Source organism: Castor canadensis, chromosome 8 (genome assembly GCF_047511655.1).
Source record: "Castor canadensis chromosome 8, mCasCan1.hap1v2, whole genome shotgun sequence".
NCBI classification, from domain to species: Eukaryota; Metazoa; Chordata; class Mammalia; order Rodentia; family Castoridae; genus Castor; species Castor canadensis.
The window spans coordinates 78,384,917-78,403,133 of NC_133393.1; the positions used below are offsets into that span (position 1 = coordinate 78,384,917).

An 18,217-nucleotide genomic window follows, 5' to 3' on the forward strand; every position below is an offset into this window, starting at 1 on the left:
ACATTGATTTCCTGTGCATGTGTGTTACCTTCTAGGTTAATTCTTTTTGATCTAACCTTTTCTCTAGTTCCTGGTCCCCTTTTCCTATTGGCCTCAGTTGCTTTTAAGGTATCTGCTTTAGTTTCTCTGCACTGAGGGCAACAAATGCTAACTAATTTTTTAGGTGTAAGACTCTTAAATTTTAATGATCAATAGAAAGGAGGAAGAAACATATCAAAATATATCAGGCTTCTTTCATAATTCTGGAACTGACATTCCAGAATGTCTCACAAAGACATTCTCTTCATGACCCAATCCTCTGTCTGCTCTTTCCTATCTGAGATGGAAAGCAGAGAATTAGAAAATTTAATCCTGCCTCATTCTGGTTAAACATGTAACTTCTGATTGCCTTTCCACTTCCCCTAAAAGCCTCCAATTATACCTAGGTGCTGTATTTTATATGCTATTTTCCAGTAGTAACCATACAGGAAGGTATCTGCATGTTTATAGCTGGGCTGGCTTCCTTAAGATCATCACACGTCCAGTCCAGAGACCATACCAGCCGAAGTCACATTGTGGCACCACATCCCGTAGTGAAGTCCTTCATAAACGTTTGCTGATGACAATGCTAAGTCTTTGTTCTTTAGAAATGGATTTTTAGCTTTGAAGGATATCCTAAAGTTCATCCAAAGTTAAGGATGTATTTTTACATAATCTCCACACACTTAAGCATCTCTGCGGTAGTTATACTCCCTTATTATGTTTGCAATAATAAGTCAATAAAAAGAGGGGAAGTAAACATGTAAACTTTTAGTGTCTTAGGAATCTTTTTTGGTAGTGAAAATGACAGTAAAGTTTATTAGGAAAGGGATACAGTTTCTATAGACTGAAAGCAGGTTATTGAACATGAGAATGATGGTGTTTTAGGAATTTTATAATTGTACACTGTGCACTTTGATGTTTTATACCTACCACACTAGGAAAATGTGGATATTGTCATTAGTTCTCAGATTCTTAAAAAACTATCAAAATTTTCTGGCTTATTTTAAAGAACAAAGCTGGACATGGCAGCACACACCTTTTAATCCCAGCTATGCTGGAAGTGTAGTTAGGAGGATTACAGTCTGAGGTCAGCCTGGACAAAAAGCGTGAGACCCTATTGAAAAGTAACTAAATCAAAAAGGTCTGGCAGTGTGGGTCAAGTGGTAGAATGCCTGCCTAGCGAGCACGAGGCCAGAACATTCTCTTAGTATCTGGACTTCACTCTGATTTTGCCATTGACATGTCATATAACCTTCTGTTGTAGAACTGTCACTCTGAGTCTCAGGCTTCATGTGCAATATGAGAAATCTAGGCAAAATCATGAAGAGAATGCTTTGAAAGAGAATAAAAGCAAAAAGATTTTAGCACCAGAATCCCTTTTGTGAAAAAATTCAGAACCCTGAAATATAAATTAAAAAAAAGAGATAGGTTTCTCTGACTGAAGATAGTGTGTGTGTGTGTGTGTGTGTGTGTGTGTGTGTGTGCGTGTGCGCGCGCGCGCGCGGAGGTGTACTGTATAGAGCCAAGAGTGCTAACCACAGGTCCTCTCATCTCTTCCTACTCCCAGAACTCCCATTCAGATCCCTGCCTTCTACCCGTGGCCCATGATGAATCTCAGCCCTGTGAGGCTAATGGGAAGCAATTTTAAAAACCATAGGAATTAAATGATAGCCAAGTTTTCTTTCAACTCTGAAACATAAGTTCCAAATCCAAGGCATTGATGTTTTGTCCATCAAAAATGTTCAGCAGAAACCTCAAAGAACATTTCTTCCTTTTTGAGTTTTCTGTTAAAATAGGCTACTTTGTCAAAATTGGAATCTTCAGTCAGCACTCTCACTGTGTATTTTATATCAAAGTAGTCAAATACAGAGGTATTCAGTATTCTCAGTTCTTACAAAAACACTGAGTAACCTCTTAGTAATTATCCTGGACAGCTTCCTTTATTTACCTGAGATTTTAAATGTCTAATGACATTCCTTATAAATTTTTTAAATCAAAAAGATCATCTTTATGATGGATTACTTGAAATAACACTTGAATACTAGATAGCATTAGAGAGTTAGTGTTATTTATGTGATGAGAGAAAATTACTTGCGGTTATGGCCTTTTCTGAGATTCAAGCTAATGTCTTAAGTTGTGTTCAAGGGTTCGGCACTAGACATGGATAGACAGTAGATAGAGAAAAGGAAATATAGAACTAGTTAAGTTAGCTAGATAATTAGATAACACAATAAAGGCAGAGAGTTTACAACAGTTGAATCTAGTTAGGTGGTGCATGTACGGTGATTGTATTCTTTCTACTTTCCATGTTGGAAAATTTAAATCAGAAAACAATTTAAGAAATAAAATAATAGCATATCCCATATGAGTAATGTACTGTATTGTAAACAGCTTGACCCAGTGAAACCAGAGTTGAATATTACCTATGGAGCCTTTCACAAGTAGCTAAACTTAAAAATCTCAAGTCTCTGGTTTCTAAAATAGGAATATTAATAGTACATTCCTAGGTATTGCAAAAATTAAATGAAGCAATGCATGTGAAGTATCTAACACATTGTCAAGCACTTAAGAATCATTCAATGAGTTAGGTCAGGTAACAGCAGGATTTCAGTAATAGTAACACCAGTGGCAATAGCAACAGTGGTAGTAATGGTTGAAAAAGTACTTTTTATAACATCAGTCAGGAGAAGCAGTGGTAGTTGTAATAGCAATATATCCTCACCTGCAAAATTCAGTTAAAATGGTTTCTATTTTATAGGGTTATTGTCAAGAGTGTTTCTGTATATACAATGTTTTTATAACAACTGATAACACCTAGCAGTCTTTACTCAATACTTGCTGTGTGTAGAGTGGATGGTGGTGGTGATAGCATATGGTGTGTTTGCTATAGGTATTATTTCTCTACATAAAGAAGAAAAGTTTTGCTTTATGTATATAGCATATATCAGATATATTTAATAATTTTTGCTTTGTTTATAAAATACGGACATTTAAACTTTCTGTATCTGTCCTTAACTCTTAACTTCACTGTAACAAAACATATCTTGCATTAACCATATAGCTTATTTCTTTGTTCACTGTCATTAACTCAATGTGTTAATGCAGCTTAGTAATCATTTCATCTTCTTCATTTACATTGCAGTAATTGTTTTCATTGCATGTGTCGGGGAGGGAGAGAGATGAATGGGCATTTGTATATTGGAAGTCTTGATTTAAACTTGGGAAACTTCTAAGTGGTTAACCACATGTGCACTTTGGAATATCCCTGAGCTTTGCTATCACAATTTCCAGTATGTGATTCAGCTCCCCTCATATGAAGGGAAGAATTTTGTAATTCAGCCAACCTGTGGTTTTCAGGGAAAATATAGAGAGCATTCATATCTAATTTGTGGCTAGAATGTGCTGAGGCCCACGATCGTTACTTGCTTTGTAAGCGTTCTGTTGACCGCTGAGAACCTTGGTTTCTCCTGAGGTATGGACAGAGCTCGTAGCGTTTGTGAAAGTGTCAGTAAAGCTTTTATATATGCACAACACGCTGGAAATGATGCAGTGTAGTCTCCCTTTGCTTGCCTTGTGAGGAGTTCTAGCACCACATCACCAAATACAGCGTGAATGAGAACAAATGTTAAAGTTGCTTATTATGGTTTTTTTTTTTTCACAAGTCTATCACTACCTACCTAAGGCCTAATGTTTTAGACAAAGTTTGGAATTAAACTTTTAGGGTAGTGTAATTAAAAGTTGTAAAAGTTTATTGTGAAGATTATGTAGGTATGAATTTGATATAATATTTTAGGACATAAAATAGGTTGTGGTTTTTATTACATGTGATAATGGAGAAAGACTATATCATTCTCATCATTTTCTTATCAGAGAATAAATGAACAAATAAACAGAACTGTTTTTCAAACTGAGAATTTAGGGATCTAAGGATAACTATTTCTAAAAATAGACTTAATATGTAACATATAAAAAATGTAAAAGGGCAATGGTAGTGCTACAGCTTGTTTATTTTTGTGTGATTTTTGCTCTTAGTTTTCTTGTTGTAAAGGGGCAGGAAAAATATTTTTAATAGCAATAGTGTTTTATTTTTTAATTCCTTGAGATAGTGACAGTGCATCCACAGGATTTTCTTTTCTCTTTTTACTTTTTGGTGCTAGGTATTGAACCCAAGGCATCATGCATGCTGAGTGCCTTCTGTAACAATGAGCTATATCTCCAGCCATAGGACTATTTTTCATATTGATACCTGCAGCAATCTGAGTTCACTTACAGAAAAAATATAATCAAACACAATGATTTTTCTTTTCATGTAAACATTTTTCTCTATTCTTATGCCAAAACAGCTGGGAAAGATTTTACTTAATATATTTCCATTAATGAACATTTAGTGTTAAGTACATTTCCATTAAGGATGTCAAAGCATATTACAATAGATTATCTTACAAATATATAGCATTTAATTTATTTTATTATAATTATTTTATGTTATTTTGTTTTCTCCACACTAGCAAATTACTTAGATATATGTACTAATTATATATTGTGATAGTTCAAGAAAAGCCCTTATAATTATCTTCCCTCTAACTAGGATCTTATTGTTTCCTTAATTATAAATAGATAATAATATTTTACCTCATTTCTTAGATGAATTCTGTTTAGTATGGTATGAGGAGCTGACCATAGTCTCCAATACCATTCTCTCTTCTCATACTGATTACAAAGTTTGGGGAGGGTGGTTCAAAAACACCATCAGTTTCTATCCTTCACTAGAAAGGACTCACAGAATTAACTGAGGTTATTGTGGCTACACTTTCTTACAGGAAAAGGATACAGGTTAAAATCAACCATAAGCACATCCAGGAGAAGTGCCAAAACATAGCCTCCAGTGTCTTCTCCCTATGAAATCACAATGCCTTATGCTACCATTTTTTATGTATGGCACTATTTAAAAAGTGTTGCCAACCAGACTCAATGTCCAGAGATTTTATTAGGGATTGAACACATAGATGTGAATGATGAATTCACTGCCTTCATGGTTAATCACAGTCTGTAGGTTCACAGATGACACATTACCCAAAGACTCTACTTGTCTACTTGAAGTCACAGTGTTGGTCTTTCTGGAATGATCAACTAAACTCTACAGGAGTACCTATCTCCCATACTACACCACATTGTCAAGTGTCCAGTGTGTCTCAAGACCTCCCATGACCAGCTTCTACTCTAAGATTGTACAGGTTTGGGTGACTGATATCCTAAATTGTCCTGTTAGACCATCCCATATGACTCAAAACTCCCCGCAAGAAAAACATTAGTGATTACTTTTAGAATGTGAGGCAGAATCCAGAATCCAGACCTCTCTTTGACCAAATTCTTACTACATAAATGGGTTGAAAAACTTTTAAGATTTAAGATTTCTTATATGTCAACAATGTTCTTTTATCTATATATAAGCTCCTTTTCTAACTTTTTCTCATAAAATTAGAATAAAAATAATTTGAAATCTCTTATTCATGGTCAGTTAATCCAAAATATATGGATAGTGGTATTTGTTCTTAATTCAGCTATTTTATCTTATAACATTATTTTCTGGAAAAGAATCATGTGAAATTATTAAAAGAATATCTGTTTAAATACACATTTCAGACAATTTTAGAAATCACTGTCATTGTCATGGGTTACATGTACTTGGTAAATTAATTCTGGTTGTAACTGAAAAGAAGTGAATGTATATTATCCTAAGAGCAGATGCCCAATTTTTAAACCATTTGATAGTTCATTCTAACAGTGCATATTCATGGTGGTCAATTTCCTGTCTCCACTGTCCTGGGGACACAGAACATAGAGCTATAGACATACATAACATAAGGGTGCAGACATGTCTCCTACTAACATAAAAGTAACAAGGCATCTAACTTTAATCACATAATTATATAAGTATACAATCAAAACTGAGATACATAATATGACATGAGGTTTAAGACACTAAGATAAAATGTAGCAATGCTGCAATCTAGTCCAGAGAAAATGGAAAGGCTTGATTGAGGAAATGATTTGAACTGGTACTGGTGGGGTGGGAGGGGAAGTGTGTTACTTAGATGAAGAGGTAGGGTCTGAGAGAATTATGATTCCAGGAGAGGAAACACCACGGAGGTCACTGAAAAGAGGGACAAGATGCACCTGTGGTTCTGAAAAGGGAAGGTTCTCCCTGGAGAGCAGACTACAGTGAGATGGCAGCTCTAGGGAAGCTGGAGTTTTGGATGAAGCCTAGAGAAGGGGGGCAGGTGGGCTGTTAGGATGGTTATGATTTTACCACAGGAAGGGGAAGTTTTAAAGTCTTCTGTTTTTGAAATGGATGAATTGAGTACAGTTGAATGTTTAAAAGATAATTCTGGGTAACAAGTGAAGAAAAGAGTAGAGTAGGACAAGGGTGCAGGTAGTCACCAAAGAACATATGGCAGGTCAAGTGAAGGATGTTAGTTTGAACAAGGACAGAAAGAGTAGTGATGAAAAAGAATGGACAAATTCAAGACTTGATGATGGAATTATAAGGAGGTTGAAAAAGAGGAGGGCTTAAGAATGTCCTCAAAGCTTCTGGAAAGTCAGTGATGACTGGAAAATTTGTTTGGGGAAGAAAGGTCAAATGTTATTAGGAAGTTAAAGAAGAGGAGTTGAAGAGATGGGATCCATATTAGTATTGAATGAGGAGCAAGAGATGGAAAAATGGCAAAACTAAAAGCAGAAAGTCTAGTCATCATTGAAATACATGCAAATACATGCAACTATCAAAAAATTAAATGGCATAACATAAAGCAAGATTAATTCTTGTTTCCAAGGGAAAGAAGAGAAGCGAGAAGTAAGAGGCAGGAGTAGGAATAGGTGCTAGAAAGATGGCAGGGCACTGGGAAAGGTGAAGGTCATTGAAAAAAATCAGTAAAAATATAACCAGCAGGACTTTTGAGAACAGAAATATGCAATGGCTAATACTTTTAAATATTTTTTACCTGATTTTGGGTGATACAATCCACTCTATCAGCTTCAGTTCTTCAGTAGGTCACTTTGTGAGGAAATGCTTTGTGTTGTATTTTATAATAGAATAGAAAAAGGCTTACTTTCAAATGGGAAACTCCTTGATATGACCAAAAAATAAATATATGAAAAATAGACCAAAAGAAAGAAGGCAAAACCACTCCTCTACACCAAGAATTTTCAGAAATCTTGGGTACTGTTTCCATATTTAGCCAATCTAGACTTCCAGGGTAGAAAGATCTCAACAGACATAACATATAACACCTAGCTATGTATTTGTTAAGACTGGCTAATACCAAAGAACAAGACTGTGGCCAACTGACAGGTACCTACTATGAAGATATTAGTATTCTGTTTCAATCAAACTAATCTGCTCAGATTATAACTAGTTATCATTGTGTGTGTGTGTGTGTGTGTGTTACTAGGGGTTGAACTCAGCAACTCATACTTGGTTAATAGGCTCACTACCATTTAAGCCACTACATCAGCCCTTTTTGCATTGAGTATTTTTAAAATAGAGTCTTGGGTTATGCCTGGGCCACCCTAGACCACAGTCCTCCTATATGCTTACCTATGTAGATGGATGATAGGCACATACCACCACACCCAGTTATTGGTTCAGATGGAATCTCAAGAACTTTTTCCCAGGCTGGCCTCAAACTGCTATCCTCTATATCTCTGAACAGGTGAAACACCATGTCAAGCCCTAGCTATCATTTTTAAACTCATTAGTCAAGCAAGAATTGCAAATTCAAATGCTTTCTGAGACCAGACTGGCAAGGAATGTGTTGTACTACAGTGCTATTGGCAGAATTTATGGAAACACACAGCATGTATTCCACATATAGTTATCAAAAATTCAACATTTGAATATCTTTAGGCCTAACAAGTCACATAAAAATACTGTTATCATATAAACATTATAGGAATGTGAGTCATCCTTTAATGTATCAAAGTATCCATAATTGGAATAGAAAATCAATATTTTTGGCTAATAGAGAAGCAAAATAGCCACTTAAAAATTTAAGTTCTCCAAACTTTTATAAGAAAATATTTTGAAGATAATGGGCAAAGACTTTGGCAAGTTTTCACTGACATGCATTATTGTGATTAAAGTAGACACAATAAGACCTAGCTCATGTGAGAAGGGAATTGAAAAATTCCCTCAAACATCTTTCAGAAACATACACTCTCCTAACATTGGAAATATGAGTATTGAATAAAACAAAAATCCTCTTCCTCACACAGTTTGTACTTCAGTGACAAAGTGCATGTTAGTAGAAGTACACCTTGTGATAGTTTCTGCAAGCTTTTATTGTCTTGTAAAAGGAAATGTGACACATCTTCAACATAGCCAATTAAATCAACTTTACAAAATCAAATTGACAGTTCTTCTCAGTTCTATAGCATTTGTTATTCCACATTAACCTGAACATTATTAGGCCTTCACAGCGTTCCTTAAAAGGTATCACTAACATAGTTCCATCCCTTTGCTTTCTCTCAGGCTAATAAGAATAATGTTAATAGAGGTAATCTTCATAATGAAAATACACTAAAGCCGAAAAGGCCTTAAGTAATAGGTCACTTTATATTTTTTCAGTTGAGAAGCTGAAGCCTAGTTTATAAATGAGCAAGGACGTACAGTTAGAATACCTAAAACAGATGTTCTTTAATGGTGTTCATTTGGTGAATATGTATTTCATTATAAATATTATATATTATTATGTATAATATATAATAATATATATAATATATAATTATATCTAAATATGTTAAATATTATATATAAATATATAATAAATACTATATATATAATAATGAAAGCAGCATCTAAATGCAATCCAGTTGGTGGGGGAAAAGATGCACTGATTGGAATGATTGCTTTTTCTTCTCAATAGCTGGATGCCAATGGGGAACTTCTCATCCGAAATGCCCAGCTGAAACATGCCGGACGGTACACGTGCACTGCTCAGACCATTGTGGACAATTCTTCAGCTTCAGCTGACCTTGTTGTACGAGGTAAGAGCTGCAACACTTTAACATTAAAAAACCAAAGATAACTGACCTGTGTAAATTTGTATGATCATTCGATAACTGTGTACATCCAAATTCTTATGTATTCACAGTCTTAATCCCATGCCTCCACATGTACCTGAGACTTCTTATCCATGCCTAAGAATATTTTATGCCAGACAGGTAGTAAACAACACTGATTTTGTTTCCCTAAGTACATCTTCTGGAAAGTTATACCACATACTTCCTACTGAATGTGTGTGTTGTAAAAGTTAGTACTTACCAAAGTTCTCATTTCCTGCTGATACTTTTTTTGTTGAGTATAGTACCACTGTTTCCTTTTTTAAAATAGAAAAAAACTATATTTGTGCTGTTTAACCTCAATGGTATATATTTATCACTATCATCTTAGAATAAAAAGTTAATGTATACATATATGTATCACATTTTTATTTGTTGCTCATTTTCAAACTAGTGCTTAGTTCTTATATGTAATGTAATTGAGAGATTGGAATAAGATATAGAAAAAATGCAGTCCTTTGCTATTAGCCTCTGATGTAGTGATGAGGCTGGCTTGGAACATGTCACACATTTTAAAAATCCATTTTTTACATGAAAAAATAAACATTTTCTGGCTTTTTCCTCACTGCCTATGGACAGAAATCCTCTTCTGATGTTCCAAGTGTGAACTCTTCTCTTTTGAACTTTTATAACATTTATTACTTTCTCCATTGTGTTTTAGAGCAATAAGTTACCTCCTCTCCTACCGGAAAGTTCCCATATGCATTTTATTTCTATTTAGTTAATTGTATATCCTTTTACATAGTTTTATGACTCTTTTTTCTTTCAACGTCATGTTAACGTTTCAATTTTTATATTTCTCCTTCTAGACGTATGTATTGACTATTTTAAATGTTCATTTGCTATCAATTTTTGCACATTCAAATACTTAATAAATAAAAATCTATGGTTTGTTTACCTTAATGCCCCTTCTGAATCCAGATAAATAACATTTCTCTCAATGTCTCATATCTCCTGGATTCCCCTCTAGTTCAATGTTAATATAGAGTCCTAAGCAACCTGGGAAGAATGCCATAAAGCTTTCTATTCCAGTGGAATATATTCTCGAATAATGCAGTAAGAAGTCTACTTGAAAATGAAATTAGGCATTTATTCCACAGAGCAATTATTGAAAATTAATAAATAAAACTCCAAGGCTTTATAGTCTTGGGGTATATCCTAAGTTTAAGAAAGTTCATTTAGGTTCAGTATTTCCATTTAGCATATTTTGTTATTTGGAGCATTGACTATTTTCAAAAGTTATCAGGGAAAGGAACAAGGTCACTATTCTTTCTAGCCAGAGCGCTCCAGCAATAGCGTAAGTATAGATGTAATTAACATTGCTTCCATGTTATAAGGATAAGCATTAATGTTACAATAGAGGTTACATTATACAATGCATGGACATCAGTGTCCTCAAATGATTACCTTGTGGTAAGTTCAATATAGTAATACTATAGAATTCCCTGTAGTGTTCAGAGGGAAGAAGATACTTTATAGATAAAAAGCAAGAGTAGTAATGATATTATCCACGCATACTTAGGTAATTACTAGTCATTACAGTGTGTGTTTTTTGTAGTGTTAAGCCAGTAAAAGATGCTACAGCAGGTATTATGTGGAAATTTAAAAAAAAAACTTTTTTTAAAAGCCTTTTTTAGTCCCAGGAAGGCAATAGAACCTGGAAAGTGTACACAGTAAAAATATGATGCAGCATTTTAAATCCCTGCACTGTAACAGGATACATAAAACTATAAAGTGAGCCGGGTGCCGGAAGCTGATGCCTATAATCCTAGCTACTCAGGGGGCAGAGATCAGGAGGATCGAGGTTCGAGGTCAGTCTCGGTAAATAGTTTGTGAGACTCTGTCTTGAAAAAACCCTTCACAAAGAAGGGCTGATGGAGTGGCTCAAAGTGTTTAGGCCCTGAGTTCAAACCCCAGTACCACACGCACATACACAAAAACTTACTATATGAGTGAATGAAAAATGTTGCTTAACTCTATTAATGTCTTCACAATCAAAATCATTCTTCAAACTTTCTAATAATAGAAACATGCTCATTTTATATCAAGAATTTTGCAATTAAACATATATTTCTGTGAAGCTTATCAACATCAACATGTATATAATGTAGATCTTCTAAAGTGCTTTTCATATTTAAGTCAGAGAATACGCAACTAAACGGTTTTGTTCATTTCTCGTAATAATAGTGAATAATGTATGAGATGCACCCTGCATTAAGTGATCTATTTCTCCAGGACAATAAAATCTTTACAACTGTCCCCCTTTATCTGCAGTTTTGCTTTTCGTGGTTTCAGTTACCCATAGTCAGAGTCAATTATGCTCTGAAAATATTAGACCTGAATTTCCAGAAATAAATAATTCACAAGTTATAAATTGGGTACTCTTTGGAGTAGCATGACAAAATCTCACACTGTCCCACTCTCTCCTGTTTGGGATGTGAATCATTCCTTTGTCCAGCATATCCATGCTATACACCCTAACCACCAGTTTGGCTCTGAGTAGTCACTTTGTTATCAAATCAACTGTTATAGTATCACAGAGCTTGTGTTCAACTAACTCTTATTATATTTAATAATGCCTCCAAAGCACAAAATTTTAGTTCAGTAGTTTGTTATAATCATCCAGTTAGTTATTGTTAATATTTTAATGTGCATAATTTTAAGTTTATAATAAACTTAAAAGCATATATGCATATAAAAAGCAATACTTGCAGACACACACACATATATATATTTATACATGTACATGTATACATTTTGATACTATTTGTAGTTTCAGGCATCTACTGTGTATCCCGTGCTGACAACAAGGGATGCTACTACATATGGTAGCTATTAGACTCGTATAAGAACTTGTCAGATTTGAGATGGAACTAATTCTGGTTCACATTCAGATACCCATGATCTGAACTGAAAATGCTGAAATTTGTGCTAAGAAAGGAAAAGTGAACATTGTAGAGAATGAAGCACTTTCTTCTGAACGCAAATACATTTTTTTATAACAAAATTGGTTTAGAATATAAGCTATTATGTCCTATCATAAGACTGAAATAAAAGTATAAATACTCACACATAATTAAGATTGTAGATTTGATTTAGCTTGTATTACCTTGAAGAAAATTAATATGTAGGAAAATTGTTCCTGCCCTCCAGATTTGTGTGTGTGTGTGCTTAATTGTGTATGAGTGAGTGGGGTGTATATGTAAAGCTTGATGAAGGTAATTTGCATGAGAAAAAAATGTGACTTGACTTTTATGACTTTTGTTATTATTTTAAGTTGACTTTAGAAAGGAGATAGTCAATTAATTAAATCTTAGTGCTTCTATATTAGTCCTTTTTTTCATTGCTATATTAAAACATCTGAGGGTGGATAATATATAAAGAGGTTTATGTGGTCCACAATTTTGGAGGTTCAAGGTCATGGCATTGGCTTAGCTCTGGTGAGGATTTTATAGTAGATGATTTCACAATGGTGAGAGTACACATGACAGGAAGAATTCATATGTCAAGATAGGAAGCCAGGGGGGATTTATGTTTTAGGCTCTTTAATAATAACACATTCTTATAGGAGCAACTAACTCACTTTGTGAGAACGTATCAATCCGTGTTGAGGGCAGCACCTAATTACCTTGCATTATAAGTTCCTACTACCTGCCAACATTGCTATACTGGGAAACCACACTTCCTACACATGAGCCCTTCAGAGGCACCCACAAACCATAGTGACCTCTAAATATAAAACTGAAATTAAATATAGGAAAACATAGTCAAGGAAAATGTAACATTGGATCTGATTTCATGGAACATTTTACTCAGAGAAAATTATTCATTTTACTCCTAACCCCTTTTGTCTGTGCCATGTATGGTAGAATTGAGAAATAAGGAAAACAGTAGTAATTGTTGTCAACTGTAAATAATTCATAAAAATGGCTCTAGTAATTACATATGAGGCATTGCCTTTTCTAAAAGCCATAAATGTTTACATGTAGAAAACTATAGCACTTCAATTTATTTAACCACTAATTCTGTCCACAGATGCTCAAGGAAGAGAAATGTGGAACACATTACCTGATCTTTGAGTTCTGTAAATAATTTCAAATCATGAACTTGTACAGACCCTAAAGTTTTCACTTTTTTCCAGAGCTTTCTATCAGTTTTATCTATGCACTTTGGGAATATGTCTGCTAGGATTTCTACAAGATAAAGTGTTGGGTTTTTTTAGAAAAACTTTTCTTCAAATGGCATTGTCCTAAAAGTCCAATATATAAAAGTCAAGATATGAATCAATAAACTTTCACCCTCACAATGTAAAACAAGATTTTGCTGTCTGATATAGGGAGGCTCAAATTCAGCTCCTTCATGATTCCAATAAACTTAGATATGTCAAATACAAGATTAAGCAAAACATGACATCTCACATACAGAAACAGTTGAAAGAGTTGGAAGAGGAAAACCAAGCAACACAATTCAAGTCCAGAATATTTCTGAATGTAGTGATTGAACCAAGACTAAAAACAGTCACACTGAAGTCATTAAATAAATTAGAGATGAATGGTAAAAACAGTTGAAAACAATGTAATATAGAATGTAGGAGACTGGAGAAATAAAGAGAAAAACCTATAAATGACAAACATAGTCATTGAAAATAAGAACTCAGTAGATGGGTTAAACAATACATTAGTGACAGATTAGGAATAGATTAGATAACTGAAAGTTAGGTGTAAAGAAATCACCATATATTAAATAGAGAACGAAAGATAAATTATGAAAAAGAGATTGAGATACTGAGAGCATGATTGAGTACACTAGTGTATCGAGTCCCAGCTACATTGGAGGCTGATGTAGGAGATTCACTTGAGCACAGAAATTTGAAACCAAGTTTAGTAACATAGATACCAACTCAAAAAGGTTGACTTTGAGGACGGAATGAAAAGTTAATATTTGGTGAACTGGATGACCAAAAAAAAAAACATCAGAGAAAGTAAGTTACAAGCAATTTTCAAAAATATAATGATTATTAATTTTGGGGAATTCATACCAAACATAATTCCTCATATTCAAGAATCATAATGAAAAACAAGAACATAAGTAAAAATATGTAAATAAAACTGCAGGACATTGAAGACATATAAGATTATAAGAGCACAAGAACAAAAAGATTTTTGTGTATTTTTACAAAGCTGTTATATTGCACGGATAACAGGCCACTCAATAGCAATAGTTAACTAGTCAACAAAAGATGACTATGGACTCCGGCTTACAAGATGTCCACAACAATATGGTGCCTGCAAGATGGCCTCCAGTGAGCATTGCTAGGGTTGTTCCAACCCTTGTATAATCCCTCTCATATTTATAGTTGTTCTATGTCCCAGCAGAAGTGGCTGTGCGTGATTCCTCTGATTATGTGATAAAACACATTTCTACTTCGTCTTGGTGTTTGGATCACTCAGACTACAGGACAACCACTGCATGTCATGAAGACATTTCAACAGTCTCCTAAAGAAGCTTAGAAGAGGAAGAAATGAGCCTCCATCAAATGACCATCACTCAATTCCCAAGCATTGAAGTGGACTATCTAGGGGGAAGATACTCTTGTCTTAGTCAAGCTTTCAGATGACTATAACTCTAGCTGATATCTTGATTATAGCTTTCATGAAAGAAATTGATCAAGAACCACTCAGTTTGGTTACTCAAAAAATTTTATTTCACAGAAACTGAGAGATAATGTTTTTTGTTTATAAGGCACTGAGTTTTGAGATAATTTGTTAGACAGTGGTAGATGACTAATACAACCATGGAATAATAACTTTGATGTGCTGAAAGAAAAATATCCACTAAGTGTTTATCTACATAAATTATCATTTCATAATGGGAAAAATAGCTATATTAAGACAAGGAAAAAAAGTTTATCACCTAACAGATTTTTTTTTCTAAAGGACTATCTAATGGATGAATTTCAGGATAAATTTCTGAGATGTCAAAACTCATTTTAAATGATGAGTTCAATAGACACGTGGATAAATTCAAGCTATCTTTTAGCATGATTATACTACTGTAAGAAAATGGCATTAACTGGACAACTTATAGATAACCAAGATTTATTTCTCACAATTCTGAAGGCTAGAAAGTCCAATATCAAGAGGTCAACAGATTTGGTACCTAGTGAGTCCCTGTGCTCTTGCTCAGGTATCTTCTCGCTGTGTCCTCACACGATTGAATGGGCCAGCTAGCTCTCCAGAACTCCTTTCACCAGGGCACTAAAGTCAGAGACCTCATGACCTAAAATCGATCAAAGGCCTCACCTCCTAATAATATTAGATTATAATAACATTACATTGGTGATTAGGTTTCAGCATAAGATTTTTAGGGGAACAAAAGCATTTAGATCCTAACATAAGCAACCTGAGCTAAACCAGATTATTGAGTATGCTTTGCTTTGCATTTAAAGATGGATAAGAATGATGTGTTGATCAAGCTGCTAGCTGCTTCTACTTCAGGCTTATATGAGTAATAAATCAGGTATATGTATATATGCATGAGCATGTGTGTATGTGTGAGTGTGTGTACATAGTACATATCTTACCCAGCGTAATATAAAGCATGCATGAAAATAGTAATCATGAAACACAGGAAAGTGGTTACCTCTGGGGATGGAGAAGGGAGGAGAGGAGGCTGTGATTTAAGGAAAGATGGCATCTGTAAGAGGTTGCATTATATAACTAACTTTTATTTTCCTGAGCTGAGTAGTGAGATTGTGGTTAGTCAGTCTTTTATCCATGGTAACTTTTCCTAAACGTCAAATATTTCTTAGAAAATTTAATTTAATGAAAGTAAATGTGCTACCTCCCACTTCTTCACCATCAACCTTGTCATCAAAGGTTTGTGAGAAATCTTTTTGTAACCTCTGTGCAAAGTGCACAAACTTGGCTCTACATCACTTCTAGTAGTATGGCTACTTTATGTACATAATCTTAGGCTCCCTCTTGGCAGATTCTGAATTAGTAACTCTGGGATGGGTATAACAAAGACAGATTTAAAGATTAGGCTAGGTGAACCATGATGTACCAGCACTGGCCACATAAAGTTCACCACACAAACATGTTCAAGTACTTTTTTGACAAAAAGATGTAACAGCAAGTCAATGAAGGAAGAATAACTGTTGTAACAGATGGTGTTGGAACATATAGGGGCAAAATAAAAAAATAGAAAAGGAACTTTGACTTAAACCTAAAATTAACATGTAAAACCATGAAACTTTTGGAAAAAGTATAAATATCTTCACAATCTAACTCTATTTAAAGAGATCCTAGAGTTGACATCAAAAGCTCAATTCAGAAAATGGAATAGCGATATACTGGAGGTGATCAAATTTTTTAATATTTTGCTTTGCAAAAGACCTTGTGAAGAGTGTAGAACTGGGAGTCTATATATGCAAACCATATATCTGAAAAAAAGACTTGAAAGGCTGAGGGTGTGGTTCAAGTGGTCGAGTGCCTGACTAGCAACTGTGAGGCCCTGAGTTCAAACTTTTGTATTGCAGAAAAACTTGTATTTTTGTAGTATTTATAAAGAGCTCTCTGAACTTAACAGTTAAAAACTAAATAACCCAGTATGAAAATGGACAAAGGACATTAACAGGCATTTCGCTCATACACAGCAAATAAGCACATGAAAAAAGTCAGTCATTAAGAAAAATTAAAATTTAAAACTCAATAAGATATCACTATATACATATTAGAATAGCTGAATTAACAAAAATTGATGCAGAAACTGAATCTCATATATGCTGGTGAAAATGTAAAATGAGACAGTCACTTAGAAAAGAAATATGATGGTTTCTTAAAAGATTAACATATGCTCACCATATGACACAGCAACTGCTTTCTTGGCCATTTATCCCAGAGGCATAAAAACTTACGGTCACATAAAAATATGTGCATAAATGTTCATAGCAGTGCTTCAAAAACTGGAAGAATCCAACTCCCTTTCAATATTTGGATGGTTAAAGAAACTGATGCGTCCTTACCAGGGAATACCATTCAACAATAAAAGGCAAACTATTAACTGATACATATGACAATTCTGTAAATCTTAAGAGAATTATGCAATTTATATAGCATTCTTAAAATGACAAAATTATAGTATTAGACAACAGATTATTGGTTGCTAGGGATTAGGGAGAGTTGAAATAAGACTGGCTGTGGTAAAAGGGAAATGGAGGGATCCTTATGATGAATTTGTTTTGTATCTTGACTGTAGTAGTGGTCCGGAAGTCTACACCTGAATTAAAACTAACAATCACTTAAAACTAAACATGCACACATGCAAGTGAAATTTGAATAAGGTTGATGGATATGTTGATGTCAATTTCCTGTCTGTGATATCATACATTAATTTTATAGTACATTATACTGGTGGCAACTTAGTGAAGGATATGCAAGATCTCTATTAGTTTTTTACACTTGAATGTGAATGTATAATTATCTCATAATAAAAATTTAAAGCTCACTGGACATAAAATATACTGAAATATAATTTAAAAAGATATACCTACAGGCACTTATTTTAAGAATAGTATAGTATAGTATTTTAACTTTAAAAACTGTAGTCACATAACCAATCAACCTAAGTAAACATCAGTGGGAAAGAAAACAAATACCCACCCAAACAAAGCATCAAGTAAAAAATGAAAAGTAAATTAGAGCACTAACCTAAAAATTGTGATAAGTAATCTAACACCATTCTTAGCATTATGACATTTAGTGTTTTTTTTATTATTTTAGTGAAAGTTTCTTTTAACTAATATCAATTGGAAATAATATTGTATCAGTGAGCAGTGTAATTTTAGAATTAATTTTTTAAAGAAGTGTGTATAATATAACCAAAGGATTTAGAGCTCAAAACCAGTACACATTGCTTAATATTTAGAAATCCATTAGCATTTAATACCCTTTTGCCTTAGTTTTCAAGAAAAAAAACCAGATATTATCCTTTATATATTATAAGGCTTCTAAAAATTTTTTTTATGGTACTGGAGATTCAATTCAGGGTCTCAAACTTGCTAACCGAGCACTGT

General features: G+C 34.1%; 1 protein-coding gene across 5 annotated transcripts in view; it reads left to right on the top strand.

Moving 5' to 3' along the window:
• Cntn1 (contactin 1) overlaps positions 1-18,217 on the top strand; it is a 355,859-nt gene that overhangs the window by 258,957 nt on the left and 78,685 nt on the right. For all 5 annotated transcript variants that reach the window (XM_074083135.1, XM_074083140.1, XM_074083139.1 and 2 more), the window contains one exon: positions 8,946-9,066. In XM_074083135.1, the coding sequence (XP_073939236.1) occupies positions 8,946-9,066 (121 nt within the window). The remainder of the gene's footprint in view (positions 1-8,945; positions 9,067-18,217) is intronic.